The sequence below is a fragment of the Chiloscyllium plagiosum genome, chromosome 5 (assembly GCF_004010195.1).
Source record: "Chiloscyllium plagiosum isolate BGI_BamShark_2017 chromosome 5, ASM401019v2, whole genome shotgun sequence".
NCBI classification, from domain to species: domain Eukaryota; kingdom Metazoa; phylum Chordata; class Chondrichthyes; order Orectolobiformes; family Hemiscylliidae; genus Chiloscyllium; species Chiloscyllium plagiosum.
In genome coordinates, this window is record NC_057714.1 from 65,440,365 (window position 1) to 65,455,559 (window position 15,195).

General features: G+C 40.3%; 1 protein-coding gene across 1 annotated transcript in view; it reads right to left on the reverse strand.

The window, feature by feature from the left end:
* Positions 1 to 350: 350 nt before the first annotated feature.
* Positions 351 to 15,195, reverse strand: part of efhb (EF-hand domain family, member B) — a 55,692-nt gene continuing 40,847 nt past the window's right edge. Inside the window, exons 12-13 of the mRNA XM_043690212.1 lie at positions 9,878 to 10,059; positions 351 to 1,885 (exon numbers count right to left, since the gene is read on the reverse strand). Coding sequence (XP_043546147.1) covers positions 1,724 to 1,885; positions 9,878 to 10,059 — 344 coding nt within the window. The 3' untranslated portion in view covers positions 351 to 1,723. The remainder of the gene's footprint in view (positions 1,886 to 9,877; positions 10,060 to 15,195) is intronic.

Genomic DNA, 15,195 nt, shown 5'->3' on the forward strand with positions numbered 1-15,195 from the left:
CTCAGTACTCAACAGGATCTCAAGGCATCATCCATAGCAACCAGCTGCATGCACCCCTCGTCCATGGACTTTGCCATCCAACATTTGCTAATCCCTCTTGGCCATCATGATAACAGTCTGATCCACTTGCAGTACACTTTGGAAACATGGGCTTGCATTGCAAGGTGTGACGGCAATCAGTATCGAAAAGCTGCTGCAAGGACACTACATACAGTCTGAAAAATGCAAGATTCAGTTCAGTGGTTCTGTTCAAGACCGTTCATCTATGTTAAATAATGTCTCGATTTTGGAAAGAGTCTGTAAGAAATGCAACACTTCTACAAAATGTGTGTACAACTGCAGTGGCAAGAAGTATTCTCCTCCACAATCAATGGTGGTGGGGGGTGAGGGACACAGGATTTTATGGAGCCCAAAAGACTGATTATTGTGATGTGTAGCTTGACTTGGTAGGTGGGATGCAAACCTTGATATCCTGTTGGGGATTGAGATGCAGTAAAACTGTTGATAGTGTATTTGCAGGGTATAGTCATTTGCAAAAGCTGGCACTCCCAGATATAGTTACATTACCAGACTTTCCTGAGGATAGAGCATGACCAGGACAATAAGCAGAAGCCACAAGGGACAAGACAAGCATTCTGCTTGGGTGGAGGAGCAGAGAGAGAAGGGCTTTCAACAGGTGGTCATATCCAGCCAGGATGTATTGGGAGCAATTCGCTCACTTGGGACACAGTGAGAAACAATGTGCAAGACATTTGGTCTTCACTAAGAAGATCTGAAATCTACCAGTTATACAAATCACAACTCCAAGCTCACAACAGTTTGAGGATTGCATTTCCAGGGCTCTGAGGATGAACCAGATGATGATTTTTCATCCATTGAACCAGTGTCCCAAATGAGAGAGTGCATGCTGTTTAAATGACCAATTGTTTAACAGCTATTGCATTATTTTTGCCAAATTAGAGATTCTGTAAAAAGTCCTTAGTTGTCACCAAAAGCATATGGTCAGACAGTTTAGTATTCATTACAAGAGTGTTGATCTTCCATCAGCATTTCCCAATCAATCACCATTCATTCCATTTCTATGAGATATTCACAGATCTTCCAACTTTCAATGGCAATGATCATGATAACATCTGTGAAAAATGTTTTTTTTCTGTTTATTGTTGTGAAGAAACAGCATATTCTTAAATTTATTTGATAATTGAGCAAGTTTAAATTGAAATGCCACGCAGTGAGTTCTCAGCTGAAATGTTTTGGATTTTGAAAAACTTTGCAAAATGCACTCTGTTTTAATAAAAGCTCAGACATTAGATACAAAGACACATTATTCAAATGTTATGACAATTCCTATAATTTTTTTTACACTTGAAACAAAATTGAATGTAAAGCATTAATGTTTTGTATGATGCTTAAATTAGCTGCATGAAATTTGTCATATCCAAATATTCATAATGCCCAACTACAATAAAAGTAATACATAGAGAGTCATGCTCCAAATGCTACGATGTTATATATTCATTTGAATGTTTGGTATTTTATTTTTATCCAAGTAATATGATGACCAAAAGATTGATGATAAAAATTACACCCCATTCACAAGTTTAAAGATATAATAATAACTTTAAACCAGCTCTTTGGACTTGTAGACTTGTGTGCACAATTCCAAAACTCCACACATTTAATTTAAAAGGCCTGAAATTCTGTGAAAAAAAAATTTCATTGGTCAACAAGTTAGAATTTGTGCTGTCTGAATCTCATCCAGAACATTCCGGAAAGTCTCCACACTAACTTCTCCTTTCGGATGTTTCATGGCAGCACGCTTCCAGACCTCTTCAAATGTTTCCTTTGACATGTTCACTCCAACCTTACAAAATATTCTCTTAATCTGAAAAAATATAAATGAAAATAGGAAACGTCAATGCATTTTCAAGCCCATTTTTTAGATTGACCGATTGCAAAAGAAAGCTGACAATTTGTTGATAATTAAAAATTGGACAATCTGTAATGATCTATTAAGAAGAAAATCTAATTGGCATTTGCACTAGATAAGACATTCACTCAACAAAATAGAGAGACACTCTATAATTTAGAGAGCCTAATTGTGAAATCAAACAATTCAAGAAATCAGTAGTTTACAACAGCTAATGGTTAAGATACTGCATTGGGTGAAATAGAATGTACTAAGTGAAAATCTGAATGAACAGCAGATCCACCGAACTGCTCTCAGCATAAAGAATTTGAGTAAATGTTTTAACTTTTCTTGACTGAAGCTCAATTATAGCAATAACAAGAGCAGATATTTGACATAAAACATCACAGTAAGTTTCTACAAGCTTATTCATCCAGTTGTACAATCTGTAGTAAACTGTACACTTGGTAGAATGGAGCAGCAACTTATTAAATTTGACAGATATGCTGTTTTCTAAGAGACTGTTTATAAAGATTTTACATTGATTCCCATAAATGAAACAATAGAATAGGAGTAAGACTGCTGGAATGCAAGGCTGAGTCAAGCTCCTATAACATTTAAACTATGCTTAGATATTCACTTAAGTTGCCATAGCCTTCAGGGCTATGGGCCACGAGCTGGAAAATGGGACTAGTGTAGTCAGAATGTGATGTCCAGCATGGACATGATGGGCTAAATGGTCTCCTTGTGTGCAGTAAATGTCAATGAGACACGTACCACATTCATCAGGTTATGGGTGATATGAATCGCAGATTTACCTGACTTAGATCTATACACCTTTATGCCAAACAAAATTTCAATTGTTACTGAAAAATAATGGCAAGCTCAATTTTAAAAAGACCCTACATTGATTTTGAGTGTTTTTCTGATTTTCACCAGCCTTTGTCTGTATAGGTTGTCCTGCTATAACGCAATAGTTGTTTTCCTCTGCAACCTCGTGTATTGGAAAAACGCTATAAAAAAATCGTGCTGTAGAAGATCGCTAATAGAAATTTGCGATACTCATTCAGTAGAAAGTTTGAATTATCCAAACATTGTCGACTATTTGAGTCGAAAAGTGTAGTGCTGGAAAAACACAGCTGGTCAGACAGCATCCAAGGAGCAGGAGAGTCAATGTTTTGAGCATATGCTCTTCATCAGGAATGTGCTTTTTAAACACCACTCTTTTTGTACAATGAAAGGAGGACCTGGGGACAGTTAGTGTCAGTGAGGAGAGTAAGAAATTATATTTTAGGGCACATTTAGCATTTAGAAGAAACTGTTACATCTTTTACATTTATTGTAGTTTCCAATGTGAATTGTTTTCATCCTCAGGTTGTTTACCTCACATTTTGTAAAATGTTTAGTCTATTAGAATCACAATGAGTGAAACATGCTGCATGCGGACAAATTGAATATCATTGCAAATTCTGGTAAATTCAAGTTGAAATATTTTGTAATTTTTTTTAAACAAACTTTATGAATAAAGTAATTTTTGGGATAATAAACATTTGCTGCTTATATGCTAAATATTTAAGGTCTATTATATTTTGAAGGTTTAAAGTAGAACAGGGACGAGTCTTAAGATTAACAAAATGCAGAAAAAAGGAAACAAATAATTGAATTGACAAACATGTCTGTCGGAAGGTTTGCAGCTCGAGTTTATGAGCTTAAGGATAGGAAGCCGAAACTGCAACACATCAGGGAGGGGGAATGCCTCTTGGATACTTTGTACATGGAGACAGTCATATGGATAGCAAGACTTTCCAAAGGCATTTAAAAGAGGAAAAGAGTATGTAAAATGAGTATCTGCCTGCTCCAGAGCATTACTGAGGATTTATAGTAGATAATGAAGAGATGGCAAATGAAATGAACAAATATTTTGCTTCTGTTTTAGTTTTAGAGGATACAAAAAATTCTATTAAAAGCTGTATATCAAGAGGGAGAAGGCAGAGAGACAGAGAGAGAGAGGAACTTGATGAAATTACAATCACATTGGAAGTGACCAACTGAACAAACTGATAGATCTGCAAGCTAACAAGTCTGTTAGCTTGCACCTGTTGGCTTTCATACTAGGGACTTAAAAGATCTCTAATGAAGTAGTAGATGTGTTGCTCTTAATTTTCCAAGATTCCCAAGATTCAGCAAAGGTTCAAACATACGGGAAAGTAGCAAATATAGCACCTCTAATCAAGAAAGATGAGGGAGAAAACACAAATTTACAAGCTAGTTAGCTTGATGTTGTCATATAGAATGTGTTAGACTTGATCATTAAAGAAATTACAAGTGAGCACTTAGAAAAACTCAATCAGAGTATCAAAACGGTGGGCGGCACGGTGGCACAGTGGTTAGCACTGCTGCCTCACAGCGCCAGAAATGCGGGTTCAATTCCTGCCTCAGGCGACTGACTGTGTGGAGTTGGCACGTTCTCCCCGTGCCTGCATGGGTTTCCTCCGGGTGCTCCGGTTTCTTCCCACAGTCCAAAGATGTGCAGCTCAGGTGAATTGGCCATGCTAAATTAGAATTGGCCATGCTAAATTGCCCGTAGTGTTAGGTAAGGGGTAAATGTAGGGGTATGGGTGGGTTGCGCTTCGACGGGTCGGTGTGGACTTGTTGGGCCGAAGGGCCTGTTTCCACACTGTAATGTAATCTAATCTCAAAAGTAATCTGGAAGAGTCAGCATGATTTTTTTTAAAGGAAAATCAAGTTCATTAAAGGAGTAAGAGGCATGTGTATAGGAGTCTGAAGACACTGTCCTTGAAATCCTAGAAGTACTGTCCTTGACTTTCCAGCAGGTATTTGAAAGATGCCATTGAAAAGCCTACTGCACAAAGCAGGAGTTCATGGTGTGGGGGCAATACATTACACTTCAGTCATATAGGGCACTAGTGAGACCATGTCTCAAATACTATGTGTGGTTGGAGGCTAATCAGTGGACGTTATAATAGATTAATACCTCCGGTGAGCGCATTGTCTTATGAGGAAAGCTGGACAACAAACTAAGTTTGATCCTACTGGAGTTCAAAGAGTGAGGGTTGACTTGATTTTTTTTTCTTCATTCATAGGATGTGGCCATCACTGGCTAGGCCAGCATTTATTGCCCATTCCTAATTGTCCACAGGCCAGTTAAGAGTAACCCACATTTCTGTGGGTCTTGAGTTACATGGGACCAGACCAGGTAGGAAAGGTATTAATGAACCAAATAAGTGTTAGTCATCATTAGACTTTTAATTCCAGATTTTTATTCAATTCATATTCCACCATCTGCCATGGCAGGATTCAAACCCAGATCCCCTGACCATTTCCTCGGTCTCTGGATTAACAGTCCAGTGATAGTACCACTAGGCCATCACCTCCCCTTATTGAAGTACATAAAACACTGAATGGTTTCAATATTGTACTGATAGTGGACAGAGAAAGGGTGCTTCTTTTTATGAATGAAAAACTACTTTAAAATTGTCGCCCCCTTTTATGACAGAGAAGAAAGGTTCCTCTCTGAGGGTTGTCTGGCTTTGGACTCTCTTCCTCAGAAAGCAGTGGAGGTGAAGTCAATGAATATTTGTAAGTGGTGGATAGGTTCTTATTGTACAAGAAATAAAGATTATTAGGGGAATATAGAATTCAAAACACAAACAGATCATCCATAAACTGACTGAATAGTGGAGCAGGTTCAAGGTGCCAAATGGCCTATTTCTGCTCCCAACTTGTTTGTTGTTTTTGTTGATAAGAATTGCTTACTGATTTCAATGCTAAGTTAAAATTTGTGCCTTTTATTCTGAATTCTCCTATCATAGGAAACAGTGAGGGAGAGTTAACTGCCACTCACTGTATAAGGTGCACATGCTGCCTTCTGTATTCAACATAAATAGGTCCATGGGAAAATTAATATTTACAATTAATATTGAACAACACCCTCAGCAAATTAAGTACAATGTAGGCTGAAGCTTGGATCAGCTTGGCTGGAACTCCATCTGGACTAGTTGACGTCCCATGTTTAATTTTGCAGAGCTCTTGGAAGACTCCCCATGGTTGGATCACAGGAAGTTTTCTCACCAATTAACATCAGAATATGGAAAAAGCCCATATCAGCAGCAATATCTGGGAAGTACGTTTTACTGACATTGTAATAGAGAATGACTGAAACTCATTAGACCAGTATCTGGAGGGCAAGCCTTTCTATTCCAGTTTCAATAAGCAAGGCGAAACAACCTCAGTCTTCTACCCATTTTAATAAACTTCAGAGAACATCAGCCCATCCCACTCAATCTCTCCTCATAGGTCAGTCCTCTTGTGAATCAATCTTGTGAACTTTTGCTATACTTAAGTCAAAGACAAATAAACAGAGAGCACAGCAGACAATGTACTTGAAAATGTGATATCATTATTGCCCCATACTTCCTTACTTTTTTATGTTGATTTCTCTTGCAATTAAGAGTAATTTGCCAAAGCCTTCACCCTACAGAAGTTCACTTCTCTAGTTTCACCAGCATGACACACCACAGGGCAGTTAATGGGTGACAAGGACTATCCACTGACCACATGGTTCATGACTTTCGTACATAATCCCATGTAAATGCACATAAGTGAAGACATGCTGCTGCACAAAGTGAGAAAAGGAGGCAACTGAAGTGCCTCAACAATGCTTCTTCTGCTTGGACAACAGTGGGAAGTGCTGCAGTAATTGGCAGAACTCGTGTCAAGATCCATCTTGGTACATTACATGGTATACATAACCTCACCATCATAAGGACACAGTTCTTGCCAATAGCTACTTGGCTATCAAGTGAGGAACTGGAGAGAAGAGAGGACAGGAGGAGGAAGAAATGTTAAGGGACAGAAAAGACAAATCAAACACTTTCTGACCAGGCTGTTCACAATGAACTCTAACAAGTGTGGTGATGGAGGGCTGTTTTTTGAAGTGGAGGCCTATTACCAACGGTGTGTTGCAAGGATCGGTGCTGGCTCCACTGCTTTATGTCATTTATGTAAATGATTTGGAAGCGGACATAGGAGGAACAGTTAGTAATTTGCAGATTACACCACAATTGGTGGTGTGGTAGACATTGAAGAAGATTGCTGAAAATGTGTTGCTGGAAAAGCGCAGCAGGTCGGGCAGCATCCAAGGAACAGGAGAATCGACGTTTCGGGCATAAGCCCTTCTTTAGGAATGAGGAAAGTGTGTCCAGCAGGCTAAGATAAATGGTAAGGAGGAGGGACTTGGGGGAGGGGCGTTGGAAATGCGATAGGTGGAGGGAGGTCAAGGTGAGGGTGATAGGCCGGAGTGGGGTGGGGGCGGAGAGGTCAGGAAGAAGATTGCAGGTTAGGAAGGTGGTGCTGAGTTCGAGGGATTTGACTGAGACAAGGTGGGGGGAGGGGAAATGAGGAAACTGGAGAAATCTGAGTTCATCCCTTGTGGTTGGAGGGTTCCCAGGCAGAAGATGAAGCGCTCTTCCTCCAACCGTCGTGTTGCTGTGGTCTGGCGATGGAGGAGTCCAAGGACCTGCATGTCCTTGATGGTGGGAGGGGGAGTTAAAGTGTTGGGCTACGGGGTGGTTGGGTTGGTTGGTCTGGGTGTCCCAGAGGTGTTCTCTGAAACGTTCCACAAGTAGACGGCCTGTCTCCCCAATATAGAGGAGGCCACATCGGGTGCAGCGGATGCAATAGATGATGTGTGTGGAGGTGCAGGTGACATTGAAGAAGGTTATCCTAGATTACAACAGGACCATGATCTCATGTGTCAATGGGCCGAGAAAGGGCATGTGGAGTTTACTTTTGATAAATGTGAGGTGTTGCATTTTGTAAAGACAAACCAGGACAGGACTTATACACGTAATGGTGGGGCCCTGGGGAATATTGCCAAACAAAGACACCTTGGCATGCAGGTTCGTAAACTCCTTGAAGATGGAGTCACAGGTATACAGGATCGCGAAGGTGTCTGGTACACTGCCTTTACTGATATTGAGTATCAGAGTTGGGACATCATGTTGCAACTTACAGGACATTGGTGAGGCCACTTTTGGAATACTGCATTCATTTCTGGTCTCCATGGTATAGGAAGGATGTTGTTAAACTTGAAAGAATACAGAAAAGATTTAGAAGGATTTTACTGAGGTCAGAATGTTTGAATTAAAGGGAGAGGCTGAATAGGCTTTGGCTATTATCCCTGTAGTGTCAGAGGATGAGGGATGGCTTCATCGAGGTTTACAAAGTCATGAGGGGCATGGATAGCGTGAATAGCCAAGTGTTTTTTTTCCCAGTGTAGGGGAATCCAAAACTAGTGAGCATGGGTTTAAGGTGAGAGGGGAAAGACATAAAAAGGATCTAATGGGCAACTTTGTCATGCAGAAAGTAGTGCGTGTATGGAATGGGTTGCCAGAAGTCATGGTAGAGGCTGGCACAATTACAACATTTAAAAGGCATCTGGATGGGTACATGAATAGGAAGGGGTTAGAGGAATATGGGTCAAATGCTGGTAAATGGAACTAGATTAAATTTCGGATATCTGGTCAGCATGGATGACCTGGACCAAAGGGTTCGTTTCCATGTTGTCTAATTCTGTGAGTCTAAAGGAGATGTGAGTGAATACAAATTCAATTCCTGGTTAACCAACAGTCTCACACTTTGCTTTCCCTCTCTAACTCACCTTTACAGTGCCATTTCCACAAAGCTCTACAGAAGATACACTTCAAACCAGATTTATGAATGAAATCATGCCATGGCATATACAGTCGTAAACTACTCATCCTGTACATTCTCTTACTTTGAATTCAACATGTGTTTACCTGGTGGACTGCTTCTACACAATACTATCACAGTCTGCCTGGTAGAATGCTGCTGATCATCAATGGGGGAGGTTACGGGGCTTACAGCAATGCTGGGTTCGAAGGGTGAGGTCAAGCAATGAATGCCACATAAGAATATTGATTGATTGAAATTTTGGCGGATAAACGATGAGGGTTATGGTGCATTGAGCTGCCTATAAGGTTTGTGGTTCGCAGATGGAAAGTGATATTTGAAGAAACATTTGAAGACCTGTCTGAGGTCACTGAATTTCATATGACATTAGATCATGGCTACTTTCCTTGACTTGATAACTTACTGTTCCCAATGCCCTATGAGAGTTTGTCTAAAGGGCTTCTTGATCCTAAGTACGTATACAACCTTGTTCTCGCTCAGCACCTCTTCCAACGAGGCTTCAAAAGGAAAGTCTTGAAGCTTGCATTCTGCCATGTTGTGTCATAATTCAGCATTCTTCTTGCTCAAATTCTCTTCTGCAACCATTTCCCACACCTGCTCCAGTCAGAGTGTGCTTCCCATTTAAGAGGCGCAGGCTGACTTTAAGTGATGCTTCCTGCTCCTGGCATGCAGTTACCAACAGAACAAATAGTGCAGGTGTACACTATTACTAGTTAAATAAGTAAACAGTCCAAAATTTGCACCCCAGCTGCATCAGAAGGAATGGACCAGGTTAATGGTGCATCACAATTGTTTTATGGCCTTATCAAATGCTGCAATCACACCATTATTTCGAAATGCTGTATCAAATTCTTGAGGTGCATTTCACATAGTGAAGCTTCATTCTAATGGTATAAGATTCATAAAATCTACTCACTTGTAGATATCCTATTCAGATTTTATCTCCGCTCACTTTGAATTTACTTGCTATTAGACAGGATAACATCTGAATATAGTACTGAAGAAGGGTCAACAGGACTCAATTTTCTCCCAACAGACAATGCCAGACCTACTGGGTTTCTTCAGCAATTTCAGTTTTTATTTGTTTCAGCTCTCCATCATCCACAGTTTTATTTAAATATAACCATCTCTTTAATTTCTGATCAATGCAGAAAATTATTCAAAACTTCCTTTATTTATGTTTTGCCCTTGAACTAGGTAGAGAGAGTTAAAAGATCATTGTCAATGATTTACCTCTTCCTTGGATCTATCCATGAACATATCCTTCTCGAAAACCTCCCTCTGGGCAAACACAGAAGGATTTAGCAATGCAGAAGCAGTTGCTTCATCACCATAGTTAGTTGTATCACTGATACGACGAAAGCGAGGGGCTGCCAAATCAGTACGTATTGTAGGTACACCATAGGTTTGATAATCTGTCCAGAATAAAACATTTGATTATCACATCAAAGAAATTTTAAACAAACCCATATTTAAATAATAGATCTACACTTTCCAAACAATATCATTAAAAGGAATAGTAATTCATTTCTCCATAATATGGTTATTGGGTATAAGTTCATAACTTTCACAGACCATAGAACAGTACAGCACAGGAACAGATCCTTCGCTCACCATGTCTGTGCCAACCATGATGCCATTCTAAACTAATCCTACCTGATTGCACATGGTCTGTACCCTCTATTCTCTGCTTGATCATGAGCCTGTCTAAATGCCTCTTAAACATTGCTATTGTATTTGCTTCTACACCTCCCCTGGCAGCATGTTCCAGGCACCTTGAATCATCGAGTCAGAGATGTACTGCATGGGAACAGACCTTTCTGTCCAACTCATCCATGCTGTCCAAATATCCTAAATTAATCTAGTCCCATTTACCAGCATTTGGTCCATATTCTCTAAACCCTTCTTATTGATACGCCCATCCAGATGCTATTTAAATGTTGTAATTGTACCGACCTCTACTTCCTCTGGCAGCTCATTCCATACATGCACCACCCTTTGTGAGAAAATGTTGCTCCTTAGCTCCCTTTTAAATCTGTCCCCTCTCACTTCAACCTATGCCCCCTAGTTTTGGACTTGACTATTTACCCTATCCATGTCCCTCATTATTTTATAAACCTCTACAAGGTCACCCCTCAGCCGTACCATCATTTCAAAACTATTAAAATTTCTCCAATCTCTGCTTATAGCTAATGTACTGCAATCCAGGTAACATTCTGGTAAACCACTTTTGGACTCTCTCCAAATCTTCCATATCCTTTCTATAGTCAGGCAAGCACAATTGCACACAATATTCCATTTGTGGCCTAATGTAAGTTTTGTATAGCTGCAACATTCAGTTACGTTTTTCAGCTGTTATCAGTTATTCATGATATTGCAACTCTAGACAAGAAAAATCAAGCAAAAGCTTTAATAAAAGGAAAATATTTCCAACACTGGAAATTTAAAATGAAAACAGAAAATGCTCAAGATTTCAGCAGTAATTCTGAAGGTGCTTGACCTGTTGACCTAAAACATTTGTTCTTGACTCTCTCATAAGCACTGTTAGACAGCTGGGTATTTCCAGCATTTTCTGTTTTTAGTCAAGCAGAAACGTTATCTTCTTGTATCTATATCACGAAGCAGTTCAAACTAAAAAAAGTATTAATCATAACTAGAAATATTACATAGAATTATTTTTAAAAGAACTGAAAGGATTTGATTCTTAACTGTAGCTTCTTTTATAGCATTATTTAAAATACTTCCTACTTTCTTAATTTTTATTAGTCTTTTTGGATACATTTTCGCCTTCATCGCATCCTGCACTGAGCTTCATACCCATGACAGCATAAATCAGAAATCCACCAAGTTAGCCCCATAATATACTATCCATTCAAATTAACAGATGGGATCTATTCCCTCAGGTACATTGGAGGATAACGATGAAACGTTTTTTTAGAATTAGAATTCCTACAGTGTGGAAACAGGCCCTTCAGTTCAACAAATCCACACCGACCCTCCAAACAGTATCCACCCAGACCAATTTCCCCACATTTACCCCTGACTCATGCACCTAACCTATATATCCCTAAAAACTATGGGCAATTTAGCACAGCCAATTCATCTGACCTGCACATCTTTGGATTGTAGGAGGAAACCAGAGCACCCAGAGGAAACCCACGCAGACACAGTGAGAACGTGCAATCTCTACACAGACAGTGGCCCGAGGCTGGATTTGAACCCAAGTCCCTGGCGCTGTGAGGCAGCAGTGCTAACCATTGTGCTATTATGCCAGCACTTTTTATGGATGTGCGGAATTTGGACCCGGAAACATTCACAAACTAGATTTGAGAATTGTGGACCAATGTATTACAAGAAAGTAGATTTTTAGAAAATGGTTTTGTGAAAGAATTGAGGAACAAATTGCCAGTGGTGATGCTGGAATGGAATGCAATGGTTCTGAAAAAGAGTTGGATGGTTCCTGTTAAGGTAAGGCTGCAAATTATTAAGTCCAAAATCACTAGAAGGAAACTAATGGAAATTTTGGAAGAGTAAGCTAGTTGGATTAAAAAAAAACCTGAAATTTCCAGGGGACTTCACCCCCATCTCCTGCAGTGAGACTGACAGACACCCTGTTTGCAGGTATTGTTTGCCAGTATGACATCTATCCAAGCATTGATTTGTCAGTTAGTTTCTTAAAGGATAATGGCTCAGTTAAAAGGTATTTAGATTTGATGGGGATGGTATTGTTCTGTATGCTGATAAGGTGTGGAAAGGCAGTAATGGGGTTGAAAGGGTTGTTTTTAAATTTGGATACAACAAAATCACGGTTTTATGAAAGAATGAATGAAACCGTGTTATAGTAAATAACGGGTTAGTAAAGGGTTATGAATGAATGAAGGCGAACCTGGCGTGAATGAATATAGCGAGCTGGTGAGTGAGTTAATAAAGATAGCCTATAACACAATGTCTCATAACACAATATCTCACACCAGCCTCCAAGAACCCTTATGACACATCTCTGATCTACTATAGGATACCTCCTTATTTCCATGATTCGGAGATGCCGGTGTTGGACTGGGGTGTACAAAGTTAAAAATCACACAACACCAGGTTATAGTCCAACAGGTTTAATTGGAAGCACACTAGCTTTCGGAGTGACGCTCCTTCATCAGGTGATTGTGGAGGGCTCGATTGTAACACAGAATTTATAGCAAAAATTCAGTTACATCACACTGCAAATTTTTGCTATAAATTCTGTGTTACGATCGAGCCCTCCACAATCACCTGATGAAGGAGCGTCGCTCCGAAAGCTAGTGTGCTTCCAATTAAACCTGTTGGAATATAACCTGGTGTTGTGTGATTTTTATCCTTATTTCCAGACCTCAGTGCACATTGCCAACTATCATTACAATATTGCAACAAGGATCCACTGCACTCAGGGATATGCATCCAGTTATGGACTGGACCAGGCTACATCTCCAGCCTGCATGCTTGCTGTCTTAGCACTCACTACCTGAATGCTCACAATATCCTTGCCTTGTTTTTTTCAACCTTGGTCCTCAGCCAGAGATACAATGCCCACAGCAGTGCTGTTTGGCTGTGCAGTTTAGTGTCAACACAAAGCCAGAAAGCATGTTTTGGTTGTCAGCAGTCTTCAGTCAAGTTGACCAAGATAGCCTTCCTTCAGGGGGTCCTGGCCCACGAAGTCAAAGGCAGTCTCTGATAGCAGTCCATGGTGAGTCACTGACTTGGGATGTCCAGAGTCTGGAGTCTCTCCTCATAAGGAGTGAGACACCAATTGCCGAGCAGCAAACCGTCATATCTTGACTCTTTCTGCCCTATTGTAAAGTAAGAGGGAGGTATTAAGAGAAATGAAAGTGGGTGGCACAGGTATTACTTTTGGTGCAGGTGGGGAGGTGTCCCAAGTAAGTGAGTAGGCAATGCAGTGGATATACAAAGTTGGTGATGGCGGAGAGTTGGCAATGGACAGAGTGAGTCAGGAGAAATATTGAAGGCAACAGGGACAGAGTGTGAACCTTGTTGGGAGGAGGATGCAGTGGCAGAGACAGAGTGAGTGTGAAGTTCTGGATGTAAGTGTCCTCGTTGAGCTGGAAGGTTCATTTTCAGATGTTTCGTCACCATACAATGTAACATCATCAGTGAGCCTCCGGTGAAGTACTGGTGTTGATGACCCGCTTTCTATTTTTGTGTTTAGGTTTCCTTGAGTTGGTGACATCATTTCCTGTGGTAATATCATTTCCTGTTCTTTTTCTCAGAGGGTGGTAAATGGTAACGAAGTCAATGTGTTTGTGTCCCTATATCAAAGACATCTGAGAAAAAGAACAGGAAATGACACCACCACAGGGAATGATGTCACAAACTCAAGCAAATCAAAACACATAAATAGAAAGCGGATCACTAACACTAGTGCTTCACCGGAGGCTCACTGATGATGTTAGCTGGTATGGTGACGAAACCTCTGAAAATGAACCTTCCAACTCTGTGAGCCAACATACATCCAGAACCTCAACCTAAGCTACAAATCTTCTTAAAACTCGCTGAATGTGAAGTAGCAGAGAGAAGGCAGTGGCACTTACACCAGCAGAGTGAAGAAGGTCATCCACCGTCTTCCCACACTACATGTGTTCCTCCACATGGCTAATACTGCATTTCCCTGGTAACATGCTTAAACCAGGCTGACATGGCTTGATGTTGAGATTGTTTCTGCTGATCCTAAGGGAAGAGAACAGCCTGTTTCTGAGCCTGTCTATTCACCAGGACCTCCAGGTCCTGCCCACAAAACAAGGCATCAATTTTCCTTTCACTGCCTCATCCAGGGTAAATGTCAGGAACCATGCAGGACATCTCTGGACTAATAGTTTTAGTCCAGGTGCACAACAGCCTTTTAAAGATGTGCTGCTCCCAGGAATGCCAGTCTATTCCAGGTTTTCCCAGCAGTAGTGAGCTGTTCGGACACAGCAAGTGGTAGAATCAGACTATAATCGGAGGCATGTATCACATAGATGGGTGAGGTAGGTCAGTAGTTAATGATGCAAGTTTGGTAAGATGTAGCAAGAGAACTCACTAGGCCTTGCAAAGAGAAACTCTCCATGAAACTCAATAAAATTTACATTTCGCCACAAAAAAAATTAAATTTGGCCCAGACTGGTAGCATGGAATTAATTTGGGAAGTATATACTTGCAATGTGTAACTCTGCAAATAAAGGTAAGGATTAACACTAGCTCTAGTTCTATCCTCACCAACTGACTTTCTGGATTATAACAATATTGATTAAATTGCTAAATTATAGGTGTAATATCTAATACCTAGTTAACCTTTAGCTACATGAACTAAAGCGTCTATTTCGAGGGGTTGAATTTCATATCAGGTGATGGTGCAGAATGAGTGATATTGGATTGGCTGCTCCACAGTATGTAAAGTTTAACGCAACTGAATATCAGCTACTACATATTGTGGGCTGCCAATCCAATGCTGCACATATTTACACTAATTAGATTAGATTAGATTACATTACAGTGTGGAAACAGGCCCTTCGGCCCAACAAGTC